We start from the raw sequence: 21,529 nt of genomic DNA on the forward strand, positions 1-21,529 counted from the left end.
TAATAAATTAATATTTTAAGTACTTCGCGCTCCTTCCTGCGGTGGTTTCGTCCTTCGACTCGTGGACTATAGAGGAAAGCGTACTGGAGAGCAGGTTGAATAAGTTAAACGCGTGAACCGTTGTTGGCTCGTAATTGGTTCGAATTCATTCCTTCGTTAATCATCTTTTCACCCCTCGAGAGTCGAACTGGAGGTGCCGCGGTTGCCTTGTCAATCTCGTCCGCGAACGTCGGCTAATTGGTTCTGGGATGCTGGAATGTGGATTACTGTGGTTGCTGTGTTTGGGTTTTTGGCGCACTTTTCGCAATAAATCTTAGCCACAGAAATCCCTGGTTTCTGTTCCGGATTTTTAATTCCCAAAAAGGCGTGCTATAAGCGTTCAATAAACAAGTACGTACGCTGGGCGATAATAGCTCCCTTTTTTGGATGCCCCTTTCACCCTCCAAAATGTTGCCTTAGAGCAAGCAAAAAATACAAATTCATTTTTATTCCTCTAAACTCCAACTTCCAGCGATGCAAATGGTGCAACAGCGGTGGCCCGGTCCGAGCGAAACTCTTAGCAAAATTACAACTTAAAACGTGGCCACACCAGACGACGGCAGGAAGAGTCACAACAACGAAGGCGATCTGTGAGAACCGGGGAGCGGAATACTAGCAGCTAAATAAATAATGCAACTAAAATACGTCCGCTCGGTGTGGAATTTAACATTTCTTCTCACGTTCCGTTGGTCGGTTCGGGTTGAAGAATGAAACACTCACCCCAAACATACGGTGCGCAGCTGGCCGGTGTGCTGGGAGCTAATAGTTTCGTGAGTTTTCAGCAGAATTAAGGGTTTCGCTTAGACATTTTAGACAACCTAGCGATTTTGATTTAAAAGAAAGTGATACAGCTACAGCAGCTTAAATCAAAAAGTGTTTTTTCGTCTTTTAAAATTGACCTCATCCAAGACGATAATGCACGAAGCATAGAATTTAGGAAAACCATGACGCAGATTGTTGTTCCACGCCTTGTATCACGTACGAAGCTCCACAGTCACTCGGAACCGGTGACAAAACTGCTGCAAAAAGCGGACTGCTACAAAGAAAAGTGCCAGATAATGAAAGCCACGTAAATTTGAAATAAAAATGTTTATGATCGTGTCCGTTTGCTCCGAACTGAGATGTCTACCATGGCTTCACCTTCTGCTGCTTAGAACGATGCCTGCAAACGATTATATCAGCATCGTAGAAGGGGACTGGGTGACCGTGTACGACTGTGTTCGTGATTAAAAGTCATCTAGCGTCATCTTAGACATCATACTTTGCTCTCCAGTCGTTTGCTCTTTGGCTTTGAACTAACACGAGTCGTTCAAATCGCTTGCACGAGACGCCGCCGAACACACAGTGAATCACTTTAGGAGTTTGGATGTCTTTTTTCCTTTCTTTTGCAACAATTATTTCCACCACTCACGTGGGAACAAAAAACAAATAAGTTTTCCCCGTTCCACCCCGAGTAGGTTAGGTGAAGTTAAAAAAAAAAGAAATAACTTCTTCGGAGAAAAGTTATGACCAAATGTGGGAGGAATGAAAAAAAAAACACACACAGCTGCATCCGACACCACCGCTGCACTGCTACGTGCTGCGGTGTGGGTGATTTTCGAGGCAGCGACCAAAAGAAAAGCGCCCCATAAAATGGGTTGGTGGCCAAGAAAACGGGAATACCAATTTGCATGCTTCCGGCAAAGGACGACGGAGCGGGATGCCGATGGTGCCCGGTGGTTGCAACAGACCTAACCGTTTTGTCGCAAACATTTGGCATTTGGACCTCTTTTATCGCATGCATGAGCTCTAATGGAATCTTTAGTGCACGCTGCGCTTGGCATGGAATGTGCCGGCAGTCAGCGTTTAATTGCTCACGTACTCTCTTCAAACATGTGTAACTCCGATGGTTGACGGTTAATTTGTGCTCACCCAAATCACTCTGATTCTGGTTGAAAGCGGTCGTTTCTAGAGATTTTTTTGTGTTACTGTTACTAATACTTGATTCTTCACGTATACTCAATCCTTTTTTAAATTTTCCACAAACTCTCTTAGTTTAGTTTAGTGAATATAGGAAAGAGGAATCATTCTTTCCTATATTCACTAAACTCAGTTTCTCTGTTATTTAACTGTTTTAAAAATCATGTTTTATGTTTCATCTTGGTTGATAAATGTTTCCTATTGTCCCTTTTATCTCCACCATTTCATAAACATTTTTTTCTATACAAAAGCGCATAAATCATTCCTCATTTTATATTGCACTGTTTAGTTTTTAATGTTTAAAATTAATATAATGTTAAAAATTTAAATATATTAATCAATCCCTTAATTCTTTCTCTGAAATCCTTTCGCAAGATAAGAACCTACTTAATCTTAGTCTGTAGACTCTATTGGTCTATAGCTCTATTCCAGCGCATCGTATCCTTTCCACCAATCAACGATCTCTTCCCAAAAAAACCCAACACATCACTATTGCAGAAAGTCAACTCCTCTCAAATGTAACATACAAAAGATGTGCCGACGGTGCGGTCAGTTCTTAAATTCCATCTTTATTGTCTCTCCAACCTCCAACCAATCCATATCTGCGACAGTGGACACCTCGCCACCAACCGTATGCGCAGCAAAACCACAAGAGTCCACTTCGGAGCGTGCTACCGAGCGAGCTGACAGCAGAACCCGATCCTAATAGCATTGATGACGAAAATTATTTACACTTCCTCTACTTGCCGGACCCCCCAACCGAGGCCAGCGTGTGCTATCCGCTGTGTCATGTAGCGGAGTAAAACAGCTAAAATATACGATCGAGCTTGATGGCGAATATCTGCAAAATTATGCCCCGTTTCGCCTGTCCCCGGTGGCGCGGCCTGTCCAGAAAGGTGGACATACGTGAAACAATGAAAGTTTCATCCCTTACCGGTATCATCGTCGCCGGTGGGATGGTGGAGTGTTGGTGCGGGGAAAGGGGCACAATCGGAAAATTGCATCTCCCATCACGCTCAAACGACCTTCGGTCACTTGACTACCGGAGCGAACGGAAGATGCTACTTGGCCCCGCTTCGTGACCGGCTCCATTCCATGCAGCTTGTCGATTTCCCGGGAGTCCTTCCGACGACCACGACCACGACGACGGATGCATTCGGAAATCGAAAACGAAACTCATGCCCCTGCACTGCACGACGACGAACACACCTCACCGCCGGGAGCTGGGAAAATATTTTTACGGTCAAGTTTTACTCGTCAGGTGGCCATAAAGTAACGAAATTTACGATGTCTCCTGCGTCTCCAGCCCGTTCCCGGGCGCGCCGGTTTTCCAGCAGTCAGTTTCCAGTTCGAGTAGCAAGTCGCTTGTCTTCACGTAGCATAGCAGGCACCTCTGTTGCTCCGAGACGGGATCTCGAGCTCGGACGTTGCCACGATGGTTGCCGGACGATGGACATCGCTGGACTCCAACACCACTAGTTTCTGGTATTGATTTCATCGTGTAATGATCGAGGGACAACGTGAACGTGTACGGGAAGCATAATTGACGCGAGTGAAAGCATTGACGCGGACAGGATCACGTCGCACGTGGTGACGCTAAACGGGTGACCAACCCACCGACGGGAACATTAATAATCCATAAATAATCGAATGAATTTGGTTAGGAATTTAGCGAAAAGGCAATCATCATCACGATATTTGGATGTAAAATGTTGGATTCATTTTTAGAGATTCATTTTTCCCTTTTTAACACTTAATTATGATTAGGACAATCAAATATTAAATGATAAAATCGCTTCAAATGACAGCTAATGAAAGCAAAAGCATTTAATACAAAATGTCCTTTCTTGCCCTCTCTCAAACCTGTCGCTAATTGGCCAGCCAGTAGCGGACTGGTAAAACCGACTAACCTCGATGAATTCAGCTCCTAAACTACAGCCCTGCAGCCTGGCATCTGGTACGGTTCCAAAGCACCACAACGTCCTCCCCGTCCCCGTCGTACGGCCCATGATGGATGAAATAATAATAACAGAACGCTACTAATAACGGGCAATAATCTGAGCGACACCCTTCTGGGCGGCACCACGCGCGACCGGCAAAGTGAAGCGAACTTCCTGCCTGCCTCCCTGCCTACTAAACCACAGAATCCCTCCCGCCCTTCCCGGGGGTGGGATTTCTCCTACAACACTCCTGCTATGCTGTGCGTGCCCTGTGGACCGGGGACGCAGGTGAGAAAATTTATACCCTCACCGTGCACTGATTTATTCCGATATAAAAATAAATCACTCCACCGGAATGGGACCGCCGAGTTGGGTGGAGGGTGGGCGGGTGCGGTACTTTCTTTCCGCAGCAGCACGCTCGCTCGCGAGTTCTCGAGAAGAAGTTGCAAAGAATGGCCTAACGAGGAGGGGCGGGGGCCACTGTTGGCGGAGAAGAACTTTCATTGTGAAAGTTTTCCCTTAGCGCGAGGATTTTCCCGCTTTTGACGATATTGACACCGGGGACTCCACCGGTGTCGGGTGCCGGTGTCGTTGTGGTCGACCACGGTGGTGGAGTATATCTTTAATTGGCAAAATGCTCCCCCTGGCACGCTGAGACGGGTATGAATTCGCGATGCTGTTGTGGCGCATTGTGTGCGACGCGCGAAGTGAGCTAAATGAAAACTCCTAAAAAGCCACTGGTTCACCAATTAAGGTGGCACAATCTGGCCGGAGAAGAGAGTAGCAACTAATGGTCGCGACATTCTGCGTGCAACATATGACAGCCCACGGTGTTGATTTAATTTCCCTCGAATTTTCACGCAATAAAGTGTAAATCACGCGCCCAGAGCGACGTCACTCGTCTGACGTCCCGAAATCAGTAAATTCAAAACTATTTCATTAAGCAATGGGCCGTGCAATGTCTCCTTCTTTTGCAAAACAAACCCCCCAGGCACTATCTTGCACCGAATGCTGAAGAAATGATTATCCCAACCAACCTAGCAAGCAGATTAATTTCCTGTGGCTTTCGATCGTATCGGAAAACTTAATTTCCATCACCAGCAGCAGCAGCAGCAGCAGCAGGTACCGTACTCCAGTCAGTTGTGAGAAACGGAGTGAGAGTCCTCGGTCTACAAGCAATGATTGGCCATACTGCGCCACCAAGCTGCAGAAAAGCCAACGACAAAGATGATGGATCCATTTATGAAAGCAGCGGATTGACAATGATGCGATGGTTGTGGGGCTCGAGTTCGAAATTAACAATTGAAAGCGAGCGAGAGATTAACACCGAACGAACGGGGAAGAATGCAAGAAGCCAGCTCCAACTTTCCCGAGAGAAACAATCGAAGGCAAATTTAGTTGTGTATTTGAAAAGAACACCCTCGGGTGGGTGGAATTGTCTAGAGAAAGACACCCCCGCCGGGGAAGATAGTTTAGAACGGAGGAAACGACGCAAATGAAATCACGGGACGTCGACGCGATCGCGAAAACAAAAAAATGTGCGAGTGTTGCGAGGTGGGGGACCAGGGCAAAAGTGGCCAAAGAAGCCGATGTCGAGTGTCGAGAAGGCAAGAGTTTTACAAAAGAAGCCACAGAATGGGGCACAGAATCTCGCGGGAGAGAGAAAGGGGTTGGGAAAAGTTGTTCGTTAGCATGTTCACGAGAGTTTAACACCGTTTTCGTGTAGATATACCGGCGAACGGGAACGAGATCTGAGTTGCTGTGTACTCACAGCAGAGGAGGATGAGTAGAACAAGATCCCGGAACTTCGATACATGGGCCTAAGTTGCTCGAAAGTTATTCAAATGAAAAACAAATTGATTATTGTGTTGCTGCTGCTGCTCCCGGTGCTCCTGATGCTCCGTTCAATTGTATCCACTCTGCTCGAAGCTCATCGTTTTCTTGGCCGTTTTTCCCCGTTCGCTCAATTGTTTATCTCAGTTTATGAGACACTCTTGCAGCACGTCAGCCCCGTGCCCTTGTACATCGACAGTGTCGCTCTTGTTTCGAGAGAAAAGTTTCCTGGGAATCTCGGGGCACTCGCTTCAACGGGTGGCCATTCGATTGGAATCGAGATTTTCTGGCCAATACAACGAGTGAGTTTGTGCTTGAATAGCATAACTCCAGGCAGGACCAAACGTAAATGGAAAAGTTTTGATGAAAAGTCATCGACGTCGACGATTGACTTGTAGCACTTTCATTAAAAGAAGAAGCATTTAAACATAAAACATACAACAGCGAACGAACCGATAACGGAATCCTCATTAATCAGCATCGAAAGCGGAGCGTGCGGATGCCGTGACATCCCGAAGCCATATTTAACAACTTCATAATCGCCAGCTAAGCCGCTCCGTTAACCGCATTGCCATGATTGCCCACAAATATCCTTTAAAAGCCATTTCATTACCTACCAGTCACGGTGAACGGTGCAAAGGGGGCAAGAGAGTGTCCGAGCAACGAAGCCAACTTCCAAACAGGAAGTCCGGTTGGTTGCCCCCCTTCCACTCTGCCATACAATCCTCGAACCAGCTGCGTACTCGAACGGGCACGAAATGGGCAGCCAGTCCACTGGGAAATGCTGCCTGCTGGCGGCCGGCAAATCGAAATCCGGAGCGAAATACTCACGAGGAAACGAGCACAGGGCCCGCCACTGGACTGGTGCCCGGGTCCAGAGGCTACGCGAAGCATTAAATCACGGCGGAAAATTGTGCCGGGGCGCGGGAAAATCCATTGAGAAATGAACTAAAGGTGGGTTGATGAGGGGCGAGAGACGGAGGAGGTGGAGAACGGTCAACTGACCGGTAGCAAGTGAGAGAAAAAGAGAGACAGAGAGTCCGAATGGGAAATTAAGCTGGTCCTGAACGGGCTGAACCGAAGAAGCGATCCGGAATGCCAAGGACCGTACGTTCGTATGATGTCTGTACGGATGCCACGTGTATCTAGGGTGTGAAGGTGCTTGTATATGTGTGTGCATCGGTCCATTGTTACGCTCGCGCGAGGAAGGATTACGATGGAAGAGTATCACCCGTAAGAAGCCAAGGAGCCGCATCCTCCTCAGCACCATCGGCACCAAGAGTTGCCGGGCAAACTAGGGACCGCAGTCGGTGCTCGGGCTCGTGCGGCGGCGAGCAGACGTTGGATAGAACAGATTGTAAATTATTTCATTACTTCAACACCTGTTGCAGTTTGGGAAATATATCTATATATTTTCGCTTCGGCTTTTACCGCGCACCGTTCGCCGTGGACGTGCCACCTCCTTCCACACGCGGTTAATTCTGCAAAACGTTCGGGAATCGCCGCTCGAACTCGATGCTAGCGCCATTTTCTTCCTGCCTTCCATTTATGATTGCTTTCGAGCGTATGATAAATATTTGAGCATAGGTGGTATCGGTGCTGGTCGCATCAAGTATTACTAGAAAGAAGATAAAAAGTTTGAAAGATGATGTTGAGGTCAATCAGTGTGTTAAGGGATGATCCGGTCCGGATAACATTGGCAGCTTTAAATTGTTTAATTAATTCAAATGCCTTTCAATACTTTACTACTGGAATATTGGTAATTCATCATAGGTCATTTGATATTAATTTCCCAAAAATAACTTTTTACAGTTTTCATAAAATATTTCACACATTTAAACATTTGTTAAGACCTTTGTAAAAAATACAAATATAAGGATATTACGTTAAGTTAAAGGGGAACAGATGCTTTTCAACTCATATGAAAGACACATGGATTACAAAAATATACTGACATGCGAACGTAAACGCCATTGAAACGTTTACAAAACTGATTCATTTAATGCTTCTGTAAGTGTACATTGATATTGAGAGATGTTTTCATTCCAGGAATGTGTCAATCCGCTTAAGCAACGGTGAAAGTATAATCGAACAGCATCGAAAGCATTAACTCCTTCAATTCGTCCCATTCGTCTCTTAAAGCGACCAACCTGCCGGTATCTCGAGATTCCTCTCACTTTGCTCCATCCCAAACAAAACCCCAATCCAACTTTATTCGGCATTTGTTTTGATCGCTTGTTTCGCTCACGGAAGGGTCACTGAACTGCCGATCGCACCGGCAACGTCACTGACTCAAAGCTGGTCGCACTGTGCGCCGAAACGCAAGAGCAACCTTGGCACGCGATCAACCGATGGCGCGAAGCAAAACGTGAAACTTGTAATTGAGCTTCGGCGGCAAGTAGCATGACTAATGCCACCTTCCAAAGTGTGACCAACTGGCGAGAGACATGGCGCCATCGCCACCATCTGGGGGGTGCAATTGAATCCACGGAACGAAGCGAGCAAACTTCCAAGACATCCAAGACGAGTGGCGAGTAATCGATCTCAAGTGTGATGAATGAATGAGAGCTGCCTGGTAGTGGAGAGGCAATTGAACCTCTCATCCTCCTCTGCCCCTGGGAGCAACTTTTTGTAGAAATTCCCACCAAGCTCAATGTAATACTGATGTTGGCTAATGATAGTGCTACGGTGATTTATGTAATTTATGTAAGTCAACAAAAGCTGCAGTATATATTTATTCCCTCGCAGGTATTCCAATCCATTCTTTTATATTTTATTTTTGTCTTTGTTAAATTCCGTTTAAATTTGTATTCCAACAGCATTCCTTTCAATGTAAATTCTTCCAGAATAACACAACAACTCTAGAAAATTCCACTTCGAGAAACCGGCATTGCGCTCGCACGTCCTTTGAGTCACCGATCGCTTATGCAATAACTTCACTCACTGTGTCCACCCACCATACACTTCTGCACAGTGGCACGAATCGCCATGTGTCCGTTTTATTATTTTACTCTTGAGTCCATTCACAACTAGCTAGCGAGCGGTGGGGATGGCGGCGTGGTCAAGGCGGAGTGGCGACAAATGTAAAACAAAATTAAAATATCACATCCAGCGATGATGTCAACATTGTTTGTTTTGGGTTGCGGGTGCGTTTCGGGCGCGGCACGGCACGGTACGGCGCGACCAGAATGCCAAGAAAGTGAAGCCATTGCCAGCAAAGACACCACAGGGAACGACGCCACCAGGGTGAGCGGGTATGCAATTTCGAATTGGACACAGCGGGGACAGCGGAGTAAGTGGAGTAAGTGGAAAGGTGGGGAGCCCTCGATTGAAAGATCCTTGAAGTTGTTTGTAAGATTGTTGTCATGCTTTTGGTGCGAGGGGGATTTGGCAACTGTTTTCACCGGCTGGCCACGCGGCGCACACGTTAACCGATTTCCAATGGTAAAGCTAATCCGTGCCGGTGTTCCGACACTCTTGAAAGCATGTTGACACTCTCAAAAGGCAAAGTTTTGCGCGCAAGATGATGGTTCAGAGTGGCCATCTACGTCACCGATCTTCGCCTCTTCCTGATGCCCTTTAATGGTTGGTGCATCAGAATTCAGCGCAGAACACATCCGTTCCGTCATTGTTGTGGGCCAGCTATGACGTCAATGGCGGCAAAAAAAAACCCGCAATGTATCGATGCACCGCGGAACACCTTCACGAGTCGGAGTGCGACGTGACGTCGCGGCTTGTGGTGGACCCGTTTGTACCCCCCGGGCAACACCATTGAGAAACAGTTATCCAACTTGTTTACTCAGATCCCGCCAGTCTCCAACAAGTGGTGCGGACTCTGACCCCGCATAACTATGCGGTGAGGCACACCTCACTAAACCGTGAATGAGGAAGCGGACATCCCGGTGAAGCTGGAATTACCCGGCATCGCCCCGACATCGATCAATCGGACACGCACAACGGCATCGACGGTCTTGGTGCCACTTCGCTGATGTTTGCTACGAAAAGTTGCGAAAAGTCTTTGGTTTTATGTCGCTGCCACCTGGTCGGTTGGTTGGTGTGAGCTTTCTAATTTCCATTTCCGCAACCGAATGGCACCGGAGAATAATGGTTTTGCGACCGCGAATCGATTTTCCCCACCAGGCTGGGCAATCATCGACCATTTCCCTCCAGCCCACCAGCGGCGAAGTCTCTCGCCGGTCAATGGCACCGTGCGACCTGTCATGTGCGATCGAAAGGGCCACCCGCGGGTGTTGACGAGCGAACGGGCACGCGCCTCCTGGGCAACCTGGCCCCAAAAAGCCCTTCCACCCTGCCTTTTTTTTGTTGCTGTGCTCCAGGGCTTGCGGTTGTTCGGGGGTTCGTCGCCTCACGTGGCGCTGCAGTCGTTTGATCGTATTCGACCACTGAATGGCTGCTTGCCGTCGCCGATGTTTCCACGAAACCAGTTCCACCGTCCGACCAGCCGACCGACGGTGTGTCGTCACCGTTCCGGTGCATGTGTTGTAATGTTGGCGGCTTATTTTATTTTTATTTCCATTTTTTTCTCTCTTCTGTCCTCCCCATCAACCCACTCAACGCTCTGCCTAACGGTACGGGGTGGCGATGCTGTGACGACGTGCAGCGGGCACGGATCCGTGGCACCGGCTCCATAATAAATATAAGATCGTGTGCCACCGTGAGCAACCGAGTCAGTTGCAAGCGTGATACGAAGGCGAACGGATCGGCATCAGTGTTTTTTTTTTCAGCGACAGTGTGTGTTTATTGTGAAAGTGAAGTCGCTGCGTCTACGGAAAAAGAGACATCTTCCCGTTTGCGTGCAATACAAAATGTTCAACATTAGGAGAAACCCGTTGCGAAGAGTGACCAGCGCCGGTGGCGGACTGGTACTGGCGAGTGCGGTGGTTGTGCTATTGTCTTGTGCACTCGATACGGCCACCGGTCAACCGATCGATATGATCGACCAGCTCGGTTCGGAAAGCCGTCGAATGTTCTACAAAATGCTCGAGTATCTCGGTGACTACGATGAGCTGGACGAGGATGGACCGCAGGACCGGGAAGAGAAGGGTGGTTCCCTACCACTGCAGACCAGCAATCGGGTCGAGTCGGCCGGCCGGGACGAACAGTGTAAACTGCCACCGCGGCGTGGTGTCTGTCGTGCCCTGCTACCGCGCTACAGGTAAGCTACTATCATCCTGTTTTGCACTTCCTTTTCTGTCTCGCTCGCTCGCGCTTTGCTTATGCATTCCGCCATTAGGGTGAGGAGGGGGATGAGCCTTTCAAATGCAAAGACAAACATTTGTCCACTCCAGCTGGGCCGGCTGGGAGGTGGTGTAAATGATTGTAGTGAAAGTTGTCCGGTCACGAGAAGGTGGCGCTGATGGTGATGATGGGTTGCGAATTAACCGTTACGTTGATGGCGAACCCGTTACGTGGCGTTGCGGGCCAGTGGATTGATCGGTTCGGTCAACTTTACACCGATCGTGACATCGATCGGGCGAGCTTCCTAATTTGTGCGAAAATGAAGTTGTTTTTGTTTCTCCAAACTGTGCCAAAGCGTCGTGCCATTAGATCTTCTTGTTATCTAATAACCAATAAGGATGCTTTCGTAGCAACGTGTTTTTACTGTTAGCTTTTGCCTTTCTTTCTTTTGAAGGCTCTCGAAGAACACTCACTGTAACCCTTCGTCTTCTCTTCCGACAGATACGATCCGGACCAGAAAGAGTGCATCGAGTTCAAGTTTGGCGGATGCGACGGCAACGCGAACAACTTCATGTCCTACAAGCAGTGTATGGATGCCTGCAAGGGAGTGTAGATCGTCTCCGGCTGCTGCTGCTGCTGCTACGGACATCCGCATTTCGCCAGGCGCATGCCAGGGCCACAGTTGACGACATCACTAGCAGCCAACATAAGTGTCGTCCCCCACCAAGTGATATGTAGAGTTTAAGTTTAGCGTTCCATTCTTGTGTTTTGCTGTTGTGCTTCTCAAGAACAGAAGTATCGTAGTTCGATAAGCCTTCCACTCGAATCCTCGACGTCTTACCTTGTATGCTATTTATTTTAAAATTGCTCCACTCTTACAAACTCGTTGTAATAAAGAAGCATTTGAAACTTTTAAAACTCTTCTCCTCGTGTGCGTGTTTTGCTGGTCGATGAGAAAAAAGGCTAATCATATTTAAGTGTTATATTGTTTTCTTTACTGCTTTTTTTTATCTTTACCAGTTGATTAATAATGTTTTTTTTCATTTGTTTTTGTGTTTTGCGCATCGTAATTTAACACGGTTAACTTGTTTCTTCCAGTTGCCCTCGATTCTCAGCGGTCCAATAGCATGGTTGTACATAGCGACCAGCGTCTGTAAAATACCACCGTACCGGCTGGTTACAAGCGGTACCTTAGGCTCCTTTACGCTGCACCTTAAAATAGTAGTTTATCCGTAGGACGATTTGTTTGCCATTCGAGCACATCATGTTTGGAATATTGCGCGTTTGCTGCGGATTTCCTTTACACCATCTCATTCGACTGGAATACCAGCCACACTCCCATCGCAGAAAGTACCAGCAATGGTTCGTTATAGTCAATCGCCTAGTAATGTTTCATTATTGCCTGTTTTGCTCTCGTCTTCACTTAGCCAATGCTCATCCACTAGCTTTCCTGAACACATTGATAACAAAAGGATAAATATACCTGGTGGTTTTTTACAATAACAATAACATAACGGTTAAAAAGAAGCTTGATTCGAAAGAAGCAGTATCTGATTCCCTTCAATTGTTTTAAGAGAAACTATTGGAAATGCAAGTGCACGCCACTACGCAGTAATCGTCGATAGGCCGAATAGGAAAAAATGGAATTAAGAAAAAAAAATCATAATAAAATCTGCTCAACAACGAAAGACCTCTTCTACTACCAACGGTTGCAATGTTAACAAACGATGTCCGTCGGAACGCCCTTGATAGTTTCGGAACTGAAATGTACACAGCCTGCCTTACACACCAGCGTCCAAACGTATGGTATGAAGAACTCTTCCGGTGCGTCCTCCTCGACGTACTTGAACTTAAGGTCAGGAAATTTCTACAAACAGAGATTGAAACCAGTAGGTGAACAGAGGGGTCAGCTGCAAAAATGTTCGAGGCGAAAAACGTACCCGTAATCGGTCACTGGACCACTGGCTAGCCCCTTTCGATATCACCTCTAGTACTTCGCTAACGCCCAGCTCACCGCGCTGATCCTGTACCCGTTGCAACCGCGAGGAAAAGAATCCAACGACCTGGTTAAAAGGGAAAAGACGAGAAACAGATGAAGCACGTTGTCAACATTCATCGACTCGACCGGACCGTACCATATCAATATTCTGTATGATATCCTGAAAAGCCGAATGACTTCGGAAGGCCTCGAAGACGTTGCGTTTGTAGAGCAGAGTGTACACCAGATTTGGACAGTAGACTAGTTGATGCGACAGACAAGAGTTCAGTATCTCCAGCACCATTCGCAGTACCTCCTCCAGAACGGATAGATCCTGCATCTGGAAAAAAGAGGAAAACTTGACCATTGATGCGCTATCGTTGAATAACTAATGAGGAGCAGTATAGCTTACCATGTCTTCCGAGGTTACGGGACCTCCGATTGGTATTGCAATATCCGCGTCACCGCCATTCGCTTCCGGGTTCTTAAGCTGCTGATCCAACCGGGCATGTTTCTTTGCTAGCGTTTCGAACAGGCTCACCAACCGCTGTGCCACATACGGATGAAGTTGACGGAATTGGCCAGACATGTTGGCTAGCGCTGCGAGACAGTTGGTGTGCAGGTATTTGTCCCTCATCTTTAACATATTGTACTGAATCGTCCGGATCACGACCAGTATCAGAAGCCCACCGAGCGAGATCTCACTGATCGAGCGCTCCGTGTACCAGGTGACGTTCTTCAGCATCTGAACAAACAAACGCGTAACCGAGACAATAGAGATTGTGTTCGTGGTGGCAATGCGCGCAGCTTCTTACCGTTAAGTGTACGCTCTTGTTGAAGTTATCATCTTCGCTCAGTATCAGTAACACGATAAGCGACATGTAGATGTGATGTGAAGTACTATCGGGTGCGTTATACAGCGTCTGAAGAATAGGAATTACCTACACAGGTGGAAGATGTGTTAGTGTTGGGCGATCTTACGAAGTTGGACAACCAAGGAAGGTCACTTACGAGCTGCTGAAGGTTTTGCTGAGCCATCACGTACTTGTGGAATCTTTGGTTTCGGTACAGCAATAGATAGAGCAGCAAGGTGGCCTGATCGATGGTCACTATCCGGCACAACGTATTGTAAAGTGCGGTAAAATCGATCTTGAACGTTGCTGGCTGATCTTTCGGGGAGTCTGTGGAGCATAAGAGAAAAAAATGTATTAATAGTGATCAGGATCATTATCCTATCGCAACCGTACCTTGTGAATCGCAGCAACCGAACAGGCTAACTCGATACGGATTATCTTTCGTCGCATGGTGATTGGTGAGGATCAGAATGAGCAACAGGCTCTGGTTAGCCAGCGGATAGTGCTCCCGAAAGGCGCTTGGAAGATCGTGAGCGGTCAGTATGTCGGGTTGCTTACGCGCGAACGTCAGTATCGACCACAGTGACTCGGCGATGCCGAAAACGAACGAACCCCCAGTTCCAAAACCAAACATTGTCTGCGGTGCCTGGCTCATGCGGCTCAGGAAGTGTAGCAACGCACTCATCAGGGTGTTGGCATGTTGGCAGCGATAGATCGCCCGGTAGATGGTTGACTTTTCCATGGCCTGCTGTGAAAACAGGCTAACGGAGAGCAGTATGATCATACAGTTCACCGCCTCCAGGTGCAAATGATATGTGAATTCCCTGCAAACAGACAAACGAGACGGAATCGTGGGTTATGCATGGTACACCCGCCCCACATCATCCACCGCACGGGTAACTTACTTCACCGGAATAACAACAATGATGTTGACGAGAGCCTCGAGAAATGTCTCGAACTTGGTACCATCGACTAGCTTCGCTACGGCCGCTTTCGTTTCCTCCACGACCCGCGCATCGATGGCGATGGTGGTAGAGTTCGGGTCGGCCGATGACGGCCCCGTTGAACTATCGGTCCCCTCATCCGGTGGTTGTACCGGTAGGGCTTCAAAGTGTTGCAACAGCTGGTACTCCGAGCCCGTTTCGATCATGTACTTCACAAGGCAGCGGATGATGAAAAGCGCGTTGAACGCGTGCCAAATGTGGACGTTGCTACGACGACGAAAGTAAATCGTTGTTAAGGCAGGTATTTAACTAGACCAAGGCGACTCACCTTTCGGCATCGGATAAAGTTAGCAGCTCCGAAACCTTCAGCAAGAACACGTTAACCAGCGAGCCAAAGTTCCCCGTCAGCAGATTGTGGCTGATGAAGCTCTGGCACAGCGTTTCCAGCCGCGAATCAAGGCTCAGCTGTTCCTGGCTGTGGGAAAACCGTGATGACCGTACTGGCGGGCAAAGGGCCGGTGGAAACTCTTACCTGTTCGTCGGTAGGCTGATGTGGTATTGCAGGAAGTTGTTCCAGAAGTCGTCGTCATAAGCCGGGACGTGGCTTTTCCCGACGAATCGTTGCAGGAACTCGTTTTCGGTCAGGTCCACCTGACGACTCACGTTCATACCCATCCTGTGGAAACGGTAGCGGCGTAAAAGCGGCCCTTATTTTCCCGGATTTTCACGCAGGAACAGGAAAAGTGCCAACAATACACCAAAATTAAAAAAATTGAAAAAAAATGTTTTCATGTCAAATTTGACAGCGGTTATCGACAGGGTTAAACAGGGTGAACCGTTAGTCGAACAAAAAGTTTTCCACAAAAAGATTCCTAATTCTTTAATTTACGTTTGAAAGTTTTGGCTAAAAAACCTGTGCTAAAAATCAGGCAATCAGTGAGAGGAGTTTTTACCCGTATTTCCACAAAGTAAAATGCTACACTGCACTGTCGCGGGTGTTGTGGACGAGACCTCATGAGTAACGCAAACTCGTAACGCACCTACGTAACGCTTTCGATATTTTTGAAAATCCCAATGAAAACGTGGAACTTTTCCGTTGCCATGAAACGTGGCCGGCAGAAAGAAACACAATTTGGCGCAAACAAGGTGTCTTCTTAAAACTGCAAGATGGTTCGTCGTCGAAAGGTTTCACGAACTCAAACTCGAAAAAGCCGTTCGAAGAGGAGTGTACGGAAAAATGGCTCATCACAAATTCCACCATACCAGGCGCTGTGGGAAATGATGACCCGTGCCGAAAGGAAACTGTTCTTGACGGGCTGGAGCCAACCGGATGGGAGACCGCTGAGTGACGAATGCCGCGATCGATTATTGCAATTCATTTGGGCGATACATTTTCACATTCCGCGTTAAAATGAAGCATTAAAATGGTCCAGGATGATGTCCTTTATCGGAAACACGGGGAACACGCTTCAAGGAATCATTCAATGAATATTGATTGTAAATTCGCAGCTTACTACGTTCTACATAAAATTGTTTGTTTAAAAGTTTCGATTTACTTTGTTCGATTTTTTCCATGTTCCGTCCTATCAATTGGGTCAGGTCTTTCAGCAATATTGTGATAAACCGATGCAATCAAATCTCTTGATCTATTGGCGGGCTTATCGTCGTTGCGAACAACCCTGTTTAACCCTGTCGTTAGCTGAAATGCTGCCAAATCGAACCGCATTCTCTTCCAGAACATTATGCTAACGGCGGACATCCGCAGCGTGCGTTATCAGCGTCGACTACGGTCTGACCTGCTGACATCGCACGTTGTCATTCGTCGCATCACTAATTCAAAGTATCGGGCGGGTTAGTCATTTTGTTGACCCATATAACCGTTGCTCAAAACCGAGAAGGTTGCACACCGATAAGCACGATGAGGCGAGACGAACAAGCATTTCATGCGCTGCACTTCGTTCTGCAAAGAGAATTGTCACATTTGTTTTACTTATATAACTTCGATTCAGCTGCCCATGACCATGGCGTACGTATTGGGGACAGATTCGACGATTGATTAGTGTCCAGTAACGGAAACCTCTTATCACTGTACACTGACGCAAGGCTATATTTATAAAAGCTTGCGCAATGTATGATGTCTCATCCGAAACCAAAGGCTCTAGCGTAGACAGAATGGGTTATGTGCTTTATGCAGCTCGACCTTCCAAATGAATTCCGAAAATCCATGAAAACAACACGTTAACCGGCGTGAATCAACGAGACTGCTCCTCGAGGCGTGTGATTACAAATGTTAATTTGTCCCCGGTGAAAACCGGCCATCTATCATGTGATGTCTGGCAATTGTTCTTCCTTCCCCCTGGACCTACCATTACACCATCGTCATCGCAAGTATTGACATTATAGGCCACGAACATTAAGATTAGAAGCTGCCTGGTTGAGGACACACTCGAGTGGTCATGCTCTCCGTGAACCCGGGAACTGTTGAATAAATAACACCAATAAATTTCATAACTTCTTATCGCCAAGAGCCCCAGACCACGGCAATCTCTGCTCCAAATCAGCCAAACGAATCAAATTCCAGACGACTCGACCGGTTTTCTTAATCTCGAATTAGCGTTTTTGTCACATCCAGATCCATCCGCCAGACCGGACGTCGAGTGCCAGAATCTTCCCGACGCCAAATGGTCCCCTCGGAGGCTGTGCTGAGCTCAGTTACCATTCGATGATCGGTCTGGATTCACGCACTTCTTGATCTACAACCAACCGTTCCGCTTTGTTCCAGCAGCATGGAACGGCTTGTAAGTGCTGCAGTGCTAGTGCTCTGGTTGGGGGTGATCGTGCTGAAATGCCAATCGACGCTGGCTGTTGGGAAACTGTGCTACGAAGAGGAAAAGTAATGGACGTGGAAAGTACCCTTTAGTGATGTGTTTTAACGTGCTTCTCATTATTACAGAGTGCCCAAGTTGGTAGCAAACACAACACCGCTCATGCTTTATGGTGAAACCTCTTACTATTGCATGTTCACCGAGTACTCGATCCGTGTTCCGGTGCTAACGGATCAAGTAAACTGTTCTGTGAGTAGATCGTGCCATTAAGAAAGTGTGACAAGTTCCGCAAATATGATTCACGATTGGGATCGTTATTATCTCTCCATTCTGTAGCTTAATTACGAGGTTCAGAAGAAGCCCACATGCTGCGAAGGATATCATTCGGTTGGTTCCGAGTGTCTGCCCACGTGTCGATTGAAATGCATCTTCGGTGAATGTATTGCACCGGATACGTGCGAGTGCTACAGCGGTTACCAGAGTGTAGGCGACCATCGGTAAGTGTTTGAACACATTCAACCATCCGACATCCATCCGAATGCGAATCCATCCGAATTGCATTCCCCAGGTGTGAACCGGTCTGCGAGACGCCCTGTGAGAATGGCCAATGTGTAGCACCAAACGTGTGTCTCTGCGAAGAAGGGTACGAGCGCGATGGCAGTACCGGGTTGTGTCGCCGGAAGTGCGACCGGGCGTGCAGATTCGGACGCTGCGTCGATGATATCTGCCAGTGTGATGAAGGCTACCGTCCGGATCCGGCCGATGGGAATGTCTGTGTACCGCAGTGTGACGAACAATGCCAGCACGGAACGTGCATTTTACCGAACGTTTGCCAGTGTGAGGCTGGTAAGTGTAAACGAGCAAAAGTGGTGGGTAATTTCGCTCGATAACAATTTTTTCTTTCCCAGGATACGCACCGTCCATCGATTCCAAATTTATCTGCTTGCCTGTTTGTGCGGATGGATGCTACAACGGGAAATGCGTCGGTCCAAATGAATGCGCTTGCCACGAGGGCTACGAGCTGGATGAAGAGAACCGATGTGTTCCTATATGTGCGCAGCCGTGCCCCGGTGGCCAGTGTGTAGCACCTGGGCGATGCAGTTGCCCCGAGGGCTTCAGTCCCAGCGAAGAGCATGGGTTCGCCTGTGTGCCAACCTGTGCGGAACCTTGCCAGAATGGCGATTGTGTAGCGATTGATACCTGCCTGTGCCACAGGAACTATCGCGTGCGCAATGAGAGCACACCACACATCTGCGAACCGGAATGCCCTGCCGGATGTGGAAATGGCCAGTGTATCGGACCGGGGGTATGCCAGTGTACCGAAGGGTTCCGCTACAACGAAACCATCGGTATCTGTCAGCCGCACTGTTCGGAACCGTGTAGGAATGGAGTATGCATCGGTGGCAACCAGTGCCAGTGCTACGAAGGTTATCAGCTGGATCCGAGGACATCGGGCACCTGTGTACCAGAGTGCCCGAAGCCGTGTGTCCACGGGTTGTGTGTCTCACCAGGCGTCTGCGAGTGTAAAAAAGGTATGTCGTCACTCGGGAGCATCCGGCCGATAAGGACCTCTGTGGTGCTCATCGATTTCTCCTCTCCCCATTCCATTGATAAGGTTACGTGAAGAGCGAAAACAGCCGGAACGTGTGCGAGCCCAAGTGCTCCAATGGTTGCTCCAATGGTCGCTGCGTTGCTCCGGATCACTGCGAGTGCCACAAAGGCTACTTCGCTACTACCAACTGTGAGTATTGGAGGCAGATTGGCCAGCAAAGAACTGAATTGTGGGTGCAAAAGGTGAAGCCTCTGGGAATTCCTTTTTCGTTTCAGCAATAAACTCGAAAGCCTCCATCTGCACACCGTACTGTCGCAACAAGTGCGTCAACGCGTACTGCATTCGGCCGAACGTGTGCCAATGTTTGGCCGGCCACCGGTTTGCCGAGAACAGTACCAACGTGTGCGAACCGATCTGTGATGAGCAGGTCGTGGATTGTAGCCACGGGCGCTGCACGCAGCCTAATGTTTGCGAGTGTGGCGATGGCTATACGCTCGGTATCCGCCAGGGCAAGATGATCTGTGAACCGGTGGCGTGCGGTGAACGGTGTGTCAATGGGTACTGCGTCGAGGAAGGGCGCTGCGAGTGTCATCCAGGATATAGACGGTCGGACCATTTCGAGACCATCTGCGAACCGGTCTGTTCGGGTGGTTGCCAGAACGGGGTTTGCATTGCACCGAATCGGTGCGTCTGCCTGGAAGGATATCAGCACGATCCGGAAACGGGTCGTTGCGAGCCGGTCTGTGATCCACAGGTGGTCGATTGCCAAAATGGCGAATGTTTCGGACCCGATCGCTGTCAGTGTCACGATGGGTACTACCTACATCTGCCAGGAAACGGTGAACCTCGGCAGTGTTTAGCGGACTGCAAAGGTGGATGCAACAATGGGCGTTGCGTGGGACCGGGCCGGTGTCTGTGCCAGGATGGGTATGAGTATAGCTCGGAGACAAATCACTGCGAACCGATTTGCAACTCAGAGTGCATTCATGGTGACTGTGTCGAACCGAACATCTGCCGCTGCCACGAAGGATATTATCAGGACGAAAGCGAATCCGAAGAAATGGTGATGGGACACCAATGTGTTCCCGACTGTAATCCAAATATCGTCGACTGCACTTACGGTATCTGTGGAGCTCCGAACTTTTGCCGTTGTTTCGATGGTTACTATCCAACGCTGGACAACGAGACAGGGATACAGACGTGCGAATTACTACCAGAACCGGTCGATTGTAGTAAAGATATAATTATCTACGAGGTTGAGAACCAGACGAAGGAGTGTGTTTGTGAGGAGAAGGCCGCGTGTCCCATCCTTAGCTGTCCGGTAATTCGCTCACCGGAACCACCTGCATGCAACGTCACCTGTCCTCCATCGCCACCTCCACCAACACCATGTCCGCCGGTCGTCTGTCCTACTGTTCCACCAACGAAACCTACCACAGCCAGAAGTCCACCAGCAACGTGCCCAACGGCACCACCCTGTCCGGAGAAAATCTGTCCAACACCGGCACCACTCGTTTGCCCAACAACTCCCGAACCACCACCAGTGGATGAACCTGTTGTGTGCGATGAGCTGTACGTGAATTGTGCGAACGGAGATTGCATCGAGAACAATGTTTGCGCCTGTCACTATGGTTATCAGCTTGCGGTCACTCCGGAATCGATTGTCTACTGCCGTCCGGTGTGTAGTGAAGACTGTACGAACGGTATCTGTACCGAGCCGGAAGTGTGCGTCTGTTTGCCGGGCTACACCGAAACGTTCGATGGCCGATGTGAGGCTTACTGTGATGAGACGTGCCCAACCGGAGCCTACTGTGCCGAACCGAACGTCTGCCGCTGTATGGAAGGATACACGGAGGACTTGGAGGGCGTGTGCCATCGGGACTGTCAACCTGATTGCATCGATGGCACCTGTCTCGATGGGCGCTGCTACTGTGACGATGGATTCGTGCTGCGCAACGACCACATCTGTCTAGCGGCCATCGAGCGAACACATGAAGCGAACCGCATCTTGCAGCGCCTCTCCGAAGATGACGATGTGTACGATGATGAATGGGCGGATGGACAGGATCACACCGAACCGCAGCAGGATTGTAATGAAGGGTTTCGCTACGTTCCGGAAACTCGAGAATGTATCTGTGACTCGGGAGTAATCACCTCGGAGCGAGCTTGTGTAGTTTTACCATCGGGTGAGAGTGTCGAGCTGCTCGATCAGAGTACCGATTTGGGGAGTACTGAGCCAGTAACGGGGTTTATGGATGATTCCGGTAGCACTATCCCGCATGCTAGCGTGATAACATTGATTGCTATATCTTATTTGCTGCATCGTATGCTCCAGTACCGGTACTAATCTGGAGGTATCGGATGATTAAGAAACAATACATTGGAAGCCGCAATTCATATCCTGGA

General features: G+C 48.5%; 3 protein-coding genes across 3 annotated transcripts; 2 read left to right on the forward strand and 1 right to left on the reverse strand.

Moving 5' to 3' along the window:
- The first annotated feature begins 10,468 nt into the window (after positions 1–10,468).
- LOC126569174 (inter-alpha-trypsin inhibitor-like) lies at positions 10,469–11,878 on the forward strand. The gene is made up of 2 exons (XM_050226099.1): positions 10,469–10,947; positions 11,472–11,878. Exons 1-2 carry the CDS (start codon positions 10,598–10,600, stop codon positions 11,581–11,583), a joined length of 462 nt encoding a protein of 153 aa, XP_050082056.1. The 5' UTR covers positions 10,469–10,597; the 3' UTR covers positions 11,584–11,878.
- A 38-nt stretch (positions 11,879–11,916) lies between these two features.
- LOC126570742 (dymeclin) lies at positions 11,917–15,499 on the reverse strand. Its single transcript, XM_050228715.1, has 10 exons — positions 15,279–15,499; positions 15,075–15,221; positions 14,708–15,013; positions 14,196–14,626; positions 13,960–14,129; positions 13,764–13,889; positions 13,361–13,693; positions 13,106–13,288; positions 12,911–13,033; positions 11,917–12,837 (listed from the first exon to the last, which is right to left on the reverse strand). The coding sequence occupies exons 1-10, from the start codon at positions 15,419–15,421 to the stop codon at positions 12,688–12,690; spliced, it is 2,112 nt and encodes a 703-aa protein (XP_050084672.1). The 5' UTR covers positions 15,422–15,499; the 3' UTR covers positions 11,917–12,687.
- Positions 15,500–17,532: 2,033 nt separating this feature from the next.
- On the forward strand, positions 17,533–21,470 carry LOC126577514 (fibrillin-2-like). Its single transcript, XM_050239189.1, has 7 exons — positions 17,533–17,639; positions 17,700–17,820; positions 17,908–18,068; positions 18,140–18,417; positions 18,480–19,103; positions 19,187–19,312; positions 19,399–21,470. Exons 1-7 carry the CDS (start codon positions 17,533–17,535, stop codon positions 21,468–21,470), a joined length of 3,489 nt encoding a protein of 1,162 aa, XP_050095146.1.
- The last annotated feature ends 59 nt before the right edge of the window (positions 21,471–21,529 follow it).

Source organism: Anopheles aquasalis, chromosome 2 (assembly GCF_943734665.1).
Source record: "Anopheles aquasalis chromosome 2, idAnoAquaMG_Q_19, whole genome shotgun sequence".
NCBI classification, from domain to species: domain Eukaryota; kingdom Metazoa; phylum Arthropoda; class Insecta; order Diptera; family Culicidae; genus Anopheles; species Anopheles aquasalis.